Source organism: Kogia breviceps, chromosome 9 (assembly GCF_026419965.1).
Source record: "Kogia breviceps isolate mKogBre1 chromosome 9, mKogBre1 haplotype 1, whole genome shotgun sequence".
In the NCBI taxonomy this organism is placed as follows: Eukaryota; Metazoa; Chordata; class Mammalia; order Artiodactyla; family Physeteridae; genus Kogia; species Kogia breviceps.
Window position 1 is genome coordinate 98,804,314 of NC_081318.1, and position 13,127 is coordinate 98,817,440.

A 13,127-nucleotide genomic window follows, 5' to 3' on the forward strand; every position below is an offset into this window, starting at 1 on the left:
TTATTCAACTTATACTCAACTTCTTGAAAATTTCTGATAGCCAGGAAAGCTATGGCCGCTGGCTGTGGTATCTGTAGGAAAGGATTAGCTCAGATAGTCAAGAGACTTAGAGGAAATTCTTTCAGGACTGACGGGGTACTGATGTGGTTTGATTCTGATCAAAGTATAGTAGGTAGTCAGGAAGCCGAGGTTACGTCCCAGATCTACCTTCCCAGACATGGATCCGTGAAGCAGGAAAAGAAATAGGAAAAAGTGGAAGCCAGCTGGACTTAGTTTAAGCGTGATGGCAGACTGTATTAGAGCCATGCCTTTCAGACTGTGGGACGGTCCTTAAGCTGGTTCAAGGCATCCTATATGACCAAGTGGTTTTATACAATTAAAATCAACACTGGTATCAGTTAAAGTCAATAAAACAACCAAGACAACCAACTCAGAACTCAGGTTCTATTTAGCAAGTACAGACATTGATATGCCCTGATGCTTTGCTTTGCTTATAATTATGCTCCATAAAGAGGACTTACCACTTCTTCCAACTCATTCTGGATTTTGGAGAAAACTGAAAAAATCCACCAGTAATTACAAATGTACATGTATCCTGAAATTGGCTTTTGAGTTTCCATTTCCACATGATTTTCTACTGGGTCTATCAAGCAGCAAGTCAAACAGATTACTTGAAAAGGAGGAAAAATGGTACCCCCGGCACCAGGGAGAAATGATGCAGTATCTGAAGTTCACCATACTGTAAGGTCAACATCATAAACCTGTTATATGGGGACAATCTTTTTTTTTTTTTCCTTTTCTTTTTTGGCTGCGTTGGGTCTTCGTTGCTGTGTGGGGGCTTTCTCTAGTTGTGGCGAGTGGGGGCTACTCTTCGTTGCAGTGCGCGGGCTTCTCATTGCGGTGGCTTCTCTTGTTGTGGAGCTCAGGCTCCAGGTGCGCAGGCTTCAGTAGTTGTGGCACATGGGCTCAGTAGTTGTGGCTCACGGGCTCTAGAGGAAAGGCTCAGTAGTTGTGGTGCAAGGGCTTCGTTGCTCTGTGGCATGTAGAATCTTCCCGGACCAGGGCTCGAACCTGTGTCACCTGCATCGGCAGGCAGATTCTTAACCACTGCGCCACGAGGGAAGCCTGACAATCTTTTTTTTTTAAATGCATTTTCTTTTGAGCAGCAGTCTTCAGAGTTAGAGTGGGAACAATAATAATTTAGTGGAATGCAAAAAGAGTAGTAGTAGAAATTTATTTCTATTTATTTTCTATTAAAATATAGTATGTTGTGCTGATACTCATAAAGGAACAACAGCAATGCATGGGTATAAACTATGAATATTACTTTATGGGGATGTATACAAATTTTTTTTAATGATAAGGATGTAAGATCAAAATAACCTGAAATCCACTGTTCCTGAAGACTATTCAAGCAATGACAATATTCTCTCTCAAAAGGTTTTTCTCTTAGGGATAAGACTGCTCTCTGTCTAGTGAAGTATCTTGATGAAATGTAATGAAATGTAACTATCAAGATAATATAGAAAAACAACGTATCAAGTATTACCATCAGATACCTGACGGATGTATTTGTACAGACCAACTATTACTGCCCTTGTCAAACTGCCTTACAATTATTTGTCTGTATGTAATTATCTCTTATACTCCCCAAACTTCAGACCATGAGATACTTGAGAGCAAGGAATGGGTCTTATCTGATTGTATATATTTAATCCTGCCCTACAAATCAAACCACTCTTGAAGCTAGAAAAGGGTGGAATCAGACACTGGGGGCTGGATACTGTGAAATCTGGAATTGTGAATTCTGTCCTCAAGTAGTAATCATCTGTTCATGAGCCCTCTGCCTAGGGTGGAAGCTGCTCACACAACAGATAATAAACCAGTGACCTCATAAATCTGGTCAGATGGAGGTCTGTTCAAGTGTCTCTCAATCTGGATGATGATAAACATTGATATTTCAGAGTGAAAATTATTGAGATGGAGAGTACTCTAGATTTCAGAGATTAACCAGATCAAGGATAGATCTTCTGATGAATTGATTCACTGATAATTTTCTTTTCCTCTCAACCAGTTATTTTGCCACTTGATAGCAAATAAATCTTCAGCAAAACTCTGCACATAAAAAGGTACTATTAAGTCCTCCATTTATAAGGAACTACAACAAACTCTCTACTTTACTAATACTAAACCCAGAATCTTCAGTGCTTCAGTCTTGGAAAGGAGCTATCAGCTGGATCAACTCCTCTGAGCTGATCCGGTCAAGGTCCCACGAGGAAATGATGTTCCACACAAATCAGGATAATTCAAGGATAACTCAATGATGATAACTAGTTATAAAGAAGTGGATACAATGCAGGGAAACCAAAAACAATGGTACTCCAGGGCTAGTAACCGTAGTGCTGCCACTATCCCTACGCCCAAAATGGTAAACAGGGAGAATGGTGACCAAAAGCTGGAAATAGGAGTAACATGGAGTGAGCTGCTTTGAAAGAAGCTATGACCTTAGGCTGACAAATCCATCATCTCAAGGCAAAGCTGCAGAAAATAAACCAGTGGAATAAATACCATCATCTTATTGTTCTCCATCCCTCCAATGTTTTGGTGATGTTCTCTGTAGCCTGAATTCCCCAGCAGCCAGAAGGCAAGGGAGAATTTTTTTTTTTTTTTTTTTTTTTGCGGTACATGGGCCTCTCACTGCTGTGGCCTCTCCCATTGGGGAGCACAGGCTCCGGACACGCAGGCCCAGCGGCCATGGCTCACGGGCCCAGCCGCTCCGCGGCACGTGGGATCTTCCCGGACTGGGGCATGAACCCGTGTCCCCTGCATCGGCAGGCGGACTCTCAACCACTGCGCCACCAGGGAAGCCCGAGACTTTTGAGGAGGTTCATACAAGTTGGCTTCTCTGGGTGGACCACGGGGTAGAGAATCATGGAGAAAAATGGTGACAAACCCCTGCTTTCAAAAATATTCCTTAATGAGGTCATTGCTCCTAAAACAGAAGCAAAAGGCAGAGATCAAACTTGGTAATAAGACGTGATTCAAAAAAAAATAAAGATGATAAAATATAAGCTGGCACATTTCAAGGAATAAGCAACAGAAACATTTCAGAAATGAAGGTTCTATTGAAAAACCTCATAAAAGAGAATTGAACTGTTTAAAACATAGTAAAGAATCTGGAGATCAGGATCAGTAAAAGCAAACGTAATTATATGAAAAATTGTTTTAAAATTGAAAAGAATTAGCATGGGATTAAAAAAAAAAACTAAAGCTTGTGAAATGGGCTCCAGAAATTATGTGACTAACTGTTAGCCTAAAATCAAGAAATAGTTATGTATGTTAAAAAAAACAAACTGCAAATGGAGCAGTGCATGGTGGGAGGTGTGTTCCCAGGCTGCTCAAAATCAGGACCAACACGAGCAGGGAATGTCAGCAGTCAGCGTTGCATTTGTCTTTCTCCAGCAAATCAGAGAATTAAAAAGTTCGTGAGAAAGATGCCACCTTAGAAGAACAGAGTGACCCATGTGAAACTTGCTTAAAACAGGGGATTAAACTGGAAGTTACGCACACCAATTGTACTCCAAGTATAGATATTACTAGTGAGTTCACCCCCATAAAAGTGGGTACAAAGTAATTCCCAGGCCAAGTCAGCCACTCACCCTGTCTATTACCCTCTGAGGAGGGGTGAGGAGAAAACACTCATCCAATAGGGAATGGGGAAAGGAAATTAGACCATTGGAAAGGCAGTGGCTAAGGAAGCCTCAGAAGCACCATCTCTAAAAATTATCTGCTGCAGGAAATTAAAGAAAACTTGAGGAAAGTTTGATTTTTAAGCAAAGTTAAGAATCATAAAGTTATAGGGCAGGCAATAATCACAGGGGAGGCTGTGGCGAAAAATCAGCAGGTTAATATCCAGTCGACATGGTTGACTGAGCTGAGCTGGCACAGAAAGATGCCCAGTTTAGGTCTAAATAAAATACTGAATAAAATAACTCAATTTTTAAATTTCCACAACTTTTAATTTAGCTGAAAACGAAGGGAAAGAAATACCTAGGACAGAGAAGCAAAAGAGGAAATTGAAGTCATAGGGGTGAGCTGACTGGAGCAGAAAGATTTCATTGGAGTATTAGAATGGAAAACAAGCCTTAATAGTTGTGGCTGGAATTCTGATATCTACTTCCCTGCAGGTCCACATACTACCGGGTTGAGAGTCTATAATTCACAGTTAGCTGCAACTAGTTGTATATTGCTGGAAATAAAGACGGGCTGTCCCATTTCTGAAATGGAGCTATCAACTTTTGCCCTCCAACTGGTTTAGTGGCAGGAGTGAGATGCTTGCCACCCATAGGAATTCTATTTGGATAAAAAGTCACTGATGAGAAATTCAAGTCCCAGAATTGCGCTAGTCATAGATATGGATTTGGATCTTCAGCTAAGGGAAATAGGAAATCGAAGCTGAGAAATTAACATACATAGTGTCTGGTGGTCTAAATATTGATGCGCCAGGCAAAGGCACATGGGACATCATTGTGTAGCTATGCTTCCACAGTCCTGTCACAGGGGCTCATACTAAAAGCAATCCTGCGGGATAAAAACTATTATATAGAGACTGGACAAACAACAAGGTCCTGCTGTAGAACACAGGGAACTATATTCAATATCCTGTGATAAACCATCATGGAAAAGAGTATGAGGGACTTCTCTGGTGGCGCAATGGTTTCGAATCTGCCTGCCGATGCAGGGGACATGGGTTCGAGCCCTGGTCCGGGAAGATACCACATGCCGTGGACAACTAAGCCCGTGCGCCACAACTACTGAGCCTGAGCTCTGGAGCCTGCGAGCCACAACTACTGAGTCTGCGTGCCGCAACTACTGAAGCCTGCGCCCTAGAGCCCGTGCTGTGCCACAAGAGAAGCCACTACAATGAGAAGCCTGCGCACCGCAACGAAGAGTAGCCCGCGCTCGCCACTAGAGAAAGCCCGCGCGGAGCAGAGAAGACCCAACACAGTCAAAAATAAATAAATAAAATAGATTGAAAACCAGAAAAGAATATGAAAAAGAATACATATATATTTGATAACTGAATCACTCTGCTACACAGCAGAAATTAACGAAACATTGTAAATCAACTATACTTGAATAAAATTTTTTAAAAAGTAATGCTTGCGGGCTTCGCTGGTGGCGCAGTGGTTGAGGGTCTGCCTGCCGATGCAGGGGACGCGGGTTCGTGCCCCGGTTCGGGAGGATCCCGCATGCCGCAGAGCGGCTGGGCCCGTGAGCCGTGGCCGCTGAGCCTGCGCGTCTGGAGCCTGTGCTCCGCAACGGGAGAGGCCGCAGCAGTGAGAGGCCCGCATACCGCAAAAAAAAAAAAAAAAAAAGCAACAATGCTTGCTAAAAATTAACTCACAGGAAAAGTCACAAACACCAAAAAAAAAAAAAAAAAAAAAAAAAATCACCATGAAGAACAGTCAGCTGACCCAATGCATTGGGTAGACTTGTATCCTAAGAATAAGAGAAAACAAAGCTGAAAAATGTCAAGGTAAATATAAATGACAGAACTCACACGGCATGAAAAGAAGAGTATGTTTTTTTTTAAGCTACTTTAAAAATTTCCTGATATAAATTCTGCAAATGACATAATGAAGTAAAACACACAGAGAGACGCGCACACACACCAAGGTTTACAAGACAAAGAAAGATGGTCCGGAAGAACTGTCCCAGGTTGGAGAAGTGCAAGGAGAGGACAACTAAATGTAACGTGGGACTCAGGATGGAATCCCGGACCAGGAAAAGTTCACTCTTAGGAAAACGGAAAAGATTTGTACGAGGTCTATAGTGTAGTTAACACTTTATCAACGTTAGCTTCCTGGTTTCAATAATTATACCGTAATTATGAAAGATGCCAAGCTAAGGGGAGAGCGTACGGTAGCTCAGGGTACTACTTTTGCAATTTTCTTGTAAGTCTAACTTGATTTCTAAATGATTTTTTTAGAAAGAAGAGCAGAGGTAGGCGGAGAATTTGGAGAGACCGTCTGGCCTGGACCTTGGAGCGCCCTCCGCTCCATCCGAAGCACACAGGTTTCATCCTGTGCGTGCTGAGCCGCCCTGGCAGAGACACGGCGGAAGCTGCGGAGGCGGAGGGGAGAGGCTGGGGTTGCCCGGACGGGAGGAGGCAGCACGGAGGGGACGAACTTCGGCGCCAACTGCTCTGTAACCGCTGCCCAGGTCTGCGCGCTGCAGTCGCGGTCCTCGAGTGTGTGTGTGTGGGGGGGGGGCGGGGACAGGGCTCGCGGGCAGCCTGCTGGGTGGAAGGAAACGTTGGCGCCCTCCGCTTCCCGGCCCGTCCTGGTATCTGTCCTCTGCCTGGTCCTTCAGCGGGACCAGCCGGGGCAGAGGCGGCCTGGGAGCCCGGCGCCCCCTCTCCTCGCCGCCCCCTAACCCGCCCCGGTCCTGTGGGGCGCCCCAGGGACTTGGACTTGGCTGAACTCACCCCGCTGAAACTCAGGTCTCGGTAAGGGAGGTGATTTACATCCCCCTTTAGTTCGTGCTCTTGAAACACCCCTATCTAGCAACTGGAGGAGGGGCCCAAACCCGTTGCTCGATGTAGTCTTGTTTGAGGTCACTCCTTGGTTTCCCACTAGTGTCCGCTGTCACACACGCAGTCAGACCCGCAGCTAAATGACCCTGATACCCGTGAATAGGGCGTTGGGGCCTCACCGATTTAACAACTGCAGCAAGTTGATGTCTTGGCCCAGAGCACACTAGTGGCCTTGTTCTAAAAATTAAATCTCCTTGGCGTGGACCCAAGAAAGATCCATGAGCGTGTTCAAAGACAATGAACGTGTGTGCACACAGAGGGAACAGTCCACGATACTGCAGGCAAACAAACAAAACTCTAAGAAACTGTGACTCCTAACAGCTCTTTTTTTTTTTTAGAAGCTGATGTTTTATTGCCGGTCCAGTCCCAGGAAATCTAGAGTGAAGGACAGTGGGTGCATTACCGAGCTGGCCATAGTTTTGCAAAACACGCAACTGGGTTGCTCATCTTACGGAACACCTTTTTAAAAAAATGTTCATTTTTTTAATGCAATTTTTAAAGGTGACTTCCTGTTTACAGTTATTAAAAAATATTGGCTATATTCCCCGTATTATACAATACATCCTGGGGCCTGTCATACACCCAATCCTATTCTGGTAACCACTAGTTTGTTCTCGATATCTGTGAGTCTGCTTCTTTTATGTCTTATTTTGCTTCAGAATTATCGGGAGAGAAAGATACTATGGCTGCTGCAAGCATTTAGCCCAGTGCCCGGCCTGAAGAGTTCTTCAGAGACCCTGGCTTCCCTCTCTCCAGAAGCGGGGAAAGTGCATAATCCAGTATTGCTGAAGGAAAACTTCTGCAGTGCGTAAGATGCTGCTTGAATGAATAAAGAACATTATTTAAATTTCCTTTTACACGTTTTCTATTTTTCTTCCCTCTTTCATGTGATAGTAGATACATGGCAAGCAAAAAGCGAGAAATCCAGTTACAGGTGGGCACGACACATCAACAAGTCTTTACTTGGTGTGCTGGCCCTTGAAGACCTTTGACAGCGCCTTCCTTTTTGCAGGAGGCCATCAATAATCAAAGCCTGTGGGAGGAGATGTTGCAGAACAAAGGCCTAACAGGTACTGGGGCTCCGCAGGTGTTCGCCATGCGGAGCTGGATCCAGGGCACCTCCAGGCACCCCAACGTGGAGCGTCGCTCCCCACTTCCCAGAATAAAAAGCTGCTCTGTTTTTACCCTGTCCCTGTCCCAAAGACTGGGATAAGGTGCTACTCTAGACTCTTTGACTGTTCTTTCACAAATATTATCATCTTCTAGTGATCGACGTTTACCAAGCCTGGTGTGGACCTTGCAAAGCAATGCAACCCTTATTCAGAAAATTGAAAATGGAGCTGAACGAAGATGAAATTCTGCATTTTGCTGTAGTAAGGCTTTCATTTCCATTAAACTATTATTTTCTTGTTACTTTATAGTCTCTTTAAGGATTGTCTTAATTCAAACAATCTGTCAACTCTTCAAAATGGACAGTGTTTAGTTAGCAGTTTTACTCTATATTTAATTCTACTGGATCTGAGAACGAATGTAATTTTTATCCCATTCCTATAATACTGAGGTTATTTACCATGGTTGTGAACGTTAGAAAAACATAAAAATGGTTATCTGTCTATTGCCATACTTCTTTTCACTTGACCATATGGTGTGTGTTCAGAATAGGGCTATAAATGCCTTTTACTGGAAAGCACTGGGTAGGACTCTGGTCATTTACCCAGTTAATTGTAAAATGGTAGCGATTTTACCCTCCCTTATTTGCCTCCCACATGTGACAATGGATTAAAATATTACAGCCAAACTCATTAGGGTCTCATTAGAGACCCACTGGGGTCTCATTAGACCCCAATGTATTGATTATTCAATTTATGCATGTCAAATTATCAACTGCTTAGAGCTTTGTTGTCTAATACGATAACCATTAGGCATAAATGGCTTTTGAGCACTCAAACTGTGGCTAGTGTCACTGTATTAAATTTATATAAAAAAACAGATACTCCATTCGGTTACTGCAAAACTTTCAAAATTATTTGGGACAACTTGGATATGTGAATCTACCTCTTTGACTGTAAACTTTCTGAAATCTAATTAGAGATCAATTATTTATGATTAAAATTTGGCCCACAAATTGAGATGTACTCTAAGTGTAAAATACACACTAGGTTTTGAGGCCTTCATATGAAAAAAGAATGTGAACTATCGCATTAATTTTTTACATCGATTACATGTTAAAATGATCATTTGGGGATATACTGGATTAAGTAAAGTATATTATTAGATTATTTTCACCTGTTTTTTAGTTTTTAAATGTGGCTACTAGAGAATTTAAAAGTATATATGTGACTGACATTCCAGTTCTATTGGACAGAAACATGTCCAGACCAGTTCATTTCGTCACAATGTCTATACCACTGGGAAGTGCTAGTAAAATCTTTCCAAAATATGTCCTATTCATAACGCTACCATCTGTTGAAATTAACAACAAAAAATTTTGAGCATTCTCTCTGAATGGTTCCTCTTCTGTTTGAGCACATCCAACTGTAGTACATTCACATAGATCAATACTATTTTTCTGCTATGATCAGCTCATCAACAGTGAAAAAAAATTTTGTCTCCAAACCTCTGTTGGGTGCAATGGAGGGGCGCCCTCTGCTGGATACTTCTTTTTCCTGCAGTTTATCAGGGAAAGGGATCCTTTCTGAACTTGTAAACTTAAGTCCAAAATTGAAACCTATGAGGTTCATTACCTATTGAAATCACCCGAAGCTGAATGGTCAGTACCAAATTTTTTCTATTATGTGCCCCTTTAAAAGACTTGAAGACTTGTCCTAACATTGTGCCTATACATATAAAAATTCAGTAAATGTTTTATATTACAGTTTTTAAGGAATATTATTACCAAATGCTTTAATTGTTAATACTTTATTATAATATAAAAATTGCAATGATGATGGCTAGACTACTTTTTTTTTTTTTTTTTTTTTTTTTTGCCGCTCCGGGGCATGTGGGATCTTCCCGGGCCCGGGCGCGAACCCACGTCCCCTGCATCGGCAGGCAGGCTCTCAACCACTGCGCCACCAGGGAAGCCCTAGACTACTTTTAAATGTAATCTTTGGCTACTGTCTTTTAATATTAGAGATTAGTTCCTTTCAACAATAGAACCTACTTTTTTAAAAAGAAAGAGAGAGAGAGGAATTCAATATACCAAAAAAAGATTACAACACAGCGCCTCTGGCTGGCTGACACACGGCTGAGGGACCTTGGCTCGGCTCCGCCCTCACCATCCTTGGCCATGGTTGAGGAACCTCTAGAAATCCCAGTTTGAAAACAATCACCTTAGGTTCCAAAAAACAACTCTTATGTAGAAGGCCCTACAACACAACGTATCCTGACAGCTGGCCCAAGGGATGTTATGTTAATATGCAGGAACATACTATTATTTAATATATAGTTGTTGGCAATCAATTTAGGACAACTTGAAATTTGTGAGAAAACTTTAAAATCAAAGACTTTGAAATCTGACAACCAGTTTATTCAAGAAACATTTAGGAAGCTCCTTTTTATGCACGGCCCTCTGACTGATAAGGTGGGGGGTGACATGCGAGGGTGAGTACAAAACATCATCTCTCTGTGCATGCAGCTCTCCAAACAGAGATGAGCTAGGTCCATATAAGGGTAGTACAATATTGAAAGCAACTATACGTGCCCGGACAGAAGGGTAGTGAAGCGCTATGTGGAGGGGAGATGATTTGCAGCAGGAGGGTCAAGGCAGAGTTCTTGGAGAAGCTCGAGCTGGGTTGGAAAAGGAAGAGCAGGAGCAGGTAACAAGGGGGAAAGTGCAGGTGGTGTAATGCAGACCACAGGAGATGAGTTTAGCTGCAGGTTGGGTAAAGATGAACAGTGAGAAGTCAGGTTGAAGCCAAATGATGCAGGGTCTGAGCTGCCAGAATGTGTAATTTGATTCTAAAAACAGCTATAACATACTCAGAAAATGTTGTAGTAAACATAAAAAAAAGTATCTCTGCATTTTTTGAATATAGTACATCAAATGACTTGAGTGTAGTGGCCTTTATTATTATATGAAATAATCTTTTTCAGGCGGAAGCTGACAGCATTGTGACTTTGCAGCCATTTAGAGATAAATGTGAACCTGTTTTTCTCTTTAGCGTTGTAAGTATATTTATCATCTCAAGTGTATTATCAGATTCCAATTTACAGCTAAAGAGCAAGTAACATTGTACAATTACTGGAACTGTTTTCTGATGATAGTAACTGTAGACTTTTTTTTGCCTTAAATATGCTTTTCAATTAAAATATTTATAACTTGACCTATAGGAGCTCTTAATGGATTGAGAAGATTAGACTACCACACATTTAGTTGATCAGGGAAAAGAAAAAAATGGTATTTACCTTTCCTAGGGAAATATCAGACTTGTATGATGAATTATTACTTACAGGAGTGAAAAATTAGAAATGTCTTGGGTACCCAGTGGAAGAGAATTGGTTATAAATATCCATGTATACCAATACAAGGAAATATTTGTATATCACTATTTTGTAATGTATATTGCTTTTATCTCTGTATTTACAAATGCATAGAAAGAAGGCAGGCAGTGTATTCACCAAAATGTTAATAGTGGTTTTCTATATATGGGGAAAGGATGCATAATTTAAATTTTCTTCTTATACTTTTCAATATTTTCCAAATATTCCAAGATAAACACAACTCTAGTAATCAGAAAAACCTTGTAAGTGCTGTTTTCTAAAAGAATAATACCTGGGTAAGTGCTAACTTGTGTGATACAGAGCATAGCTGCTACACAGCTAAAGAATTGGGATAGTAAGGAAACACCTCCCAGAGAGGGTTTGGACTGTTCTCTTGCTGTTGTAATAACTGCATATGGAAATTAACCTTGAAACATTGTATAAAAATAAAAATTTTCTTAAAAAAAAGAATCTCGGGCTTCCCTGGTGGCGCAGTGGTTGAGAATCCGCCTGCCGATGCAGGAGACACGGGTTCGTGCCCGGGTCCGGGAAGATCCCACGTGCCGCGGAGCGGCTGGGCCCGTGAGCCATGGCCGCTGAGCCTGCGCGTCCGGAGCCTGTGCTCCACAACGGGAGAGGCCAGAACAGTGAGAGGCCCGCGTACCACAAAAAAATAAAATAAAATAAAAAAATAAAAAAGAGAATCTCCATCTGTGACCACAGAATCACCTATGCAGTGGGCAGCATTCTTAGCTGACAGCAAATTCATTCCAGCATCTCAGCAGGAAGGGCTTTTTCAATGGATATTAGAAAGCTCCTGGAGGTTCCCTTTAGTGGGAAATAGTCAACAGAGTGTCAGGTTTCATTCAAACCTTTCTCAACTGGAGCCTTCTTCTTGGCCTTTGAATATGAGTAAATCTTTCCAATGAAAAGAAATAACACCTCTTTTTGATACCACGTCCCTCTCCAGCTACCACGTGCCTCTATGCTTTACCTCACAGCTAAACTGCTCAGAAGAGTTTCTATATTTATTTTCACTCCATTTCTTCTCATCCCATTAATTCTTCAACCCATTCAATCTAACTTCTTTCTGATGATTCCACCAAATTGGCTGTTGCCAATGTATCCAGTGACCAGCCTGTTGCTAAATATAATGAATGCTTTTAGATGCTCATCATTTTGTACCTCTCAAATGTAGTAAATGTGGTGGCCATGCGCTCCTTTTTGGAACATCTTCTTCTTTTGGCTTTTGTGACTTGGTTTTCCTTTTGCTTCCTAGATGCTACTCCCCCTCCCCCTTTCTCCTCTGCAGGTTCACCGTTCTTCATGCAGCCATTACATATCGACTTTGTCATGCTATATACTCTCCTTAGAAAACTTCTTCGACACACAGTTTCAGGCATCACCTCATGTATCAATAACTCAAGTTCATGTCTTCAGCTGAATTCTATACTCTGAGCACCAGACCTGTGTATCCAACTGGGCCCTTGCTCTCTCCTCTGGTGTCTCAGGGGCATCTCACAATGAACTTGTCCAACAGCAGACACCTTGCCCTCCCCATACCCACTGGAAACGTTATTTTCTAGTGTTGCCTTATTTGGTGAATAACATCTCAACTTACTCAGTTTCTCAAGTCAGAAACAGAGAAGTCATCGTAGTCACTTCTCCTTACATCACACCCCATCCACACCAGACCTTGGTCCTGTCATTTCATCACCCAAGTCTTTCTCACGCTCGTCTGCTTCTTTCCATCTCCAAGAGCACTGCCGTAGACTCAGCAACCATCTCTCCATCTTTACCTCTAGAATAGCTTCTGATTTGTATACAAACAGGTTCTCCGGCTCCACCTCTAACCCTTTCTCCATACGGTAGGTAAGATGATCTTTACACAGATCTTTAGCAGTTCTAATTGTGATCCCTGCCTGTGTTTAAACATTCAAAAGGCTTCCCACTGCACTTAGGGTAAAGGCAGCGTCCTCCCGTGACCCAGAAGGCTCTGCACGGTATGGCTCCCCCTAGCTGTTGGGCTTCGTCCCACACCAGGCAT

At 42.2% G+C, this 13,127-nt stretch overlaps 2 protein-coding genes across 2 annotated transcripts in view; one reads left to right on the forward strand and one right to left on the reverse strand.

Moving 5' to 3' along the window:
* Positions 1 to 13,127, reverse strand: part of PNPLA8 (patatin like phospholipase domain containing 8) — a 139,239-nt gene that overhangs the window by 88,814 nt on the left and 37,298 nt on the right. The window lies entirely within an intron of this gene.
* The window catches only part of NME8 (NME/NM23 family member 8), a 36,528-nt gene continuing 29,513 nt past the window's right edge, over positions 6,113 to 13,127 (forward strand). Inside the window, exons 1-5 of the mRNA XM_067041643.1 lie at positions 6,113 to 6,225; positions 7,258 to 7,532; positions 7,611 to 7,668; positions 7,865 to 7,971; positions 10,694 to 10,765. Coding sequence (XP_066897744.1) covers positions 7,500 to 7,532; positions 7,611 to 7,668; positions 7,865 to 7,971; positions 10,694 to 10,765 — 270 coding nt within the window. The 5' untranslated portion in view covers positions 6,113 to 6,225; positions 7,258 to 7,499. The remainder of the gene's footprint in view (positions 6,226 to 7,257; positions 7,533 to 7,610; positions 7,669 to 7,864; positions 7,972 to 10,693; positions 10,766 to 13,127) is intronic.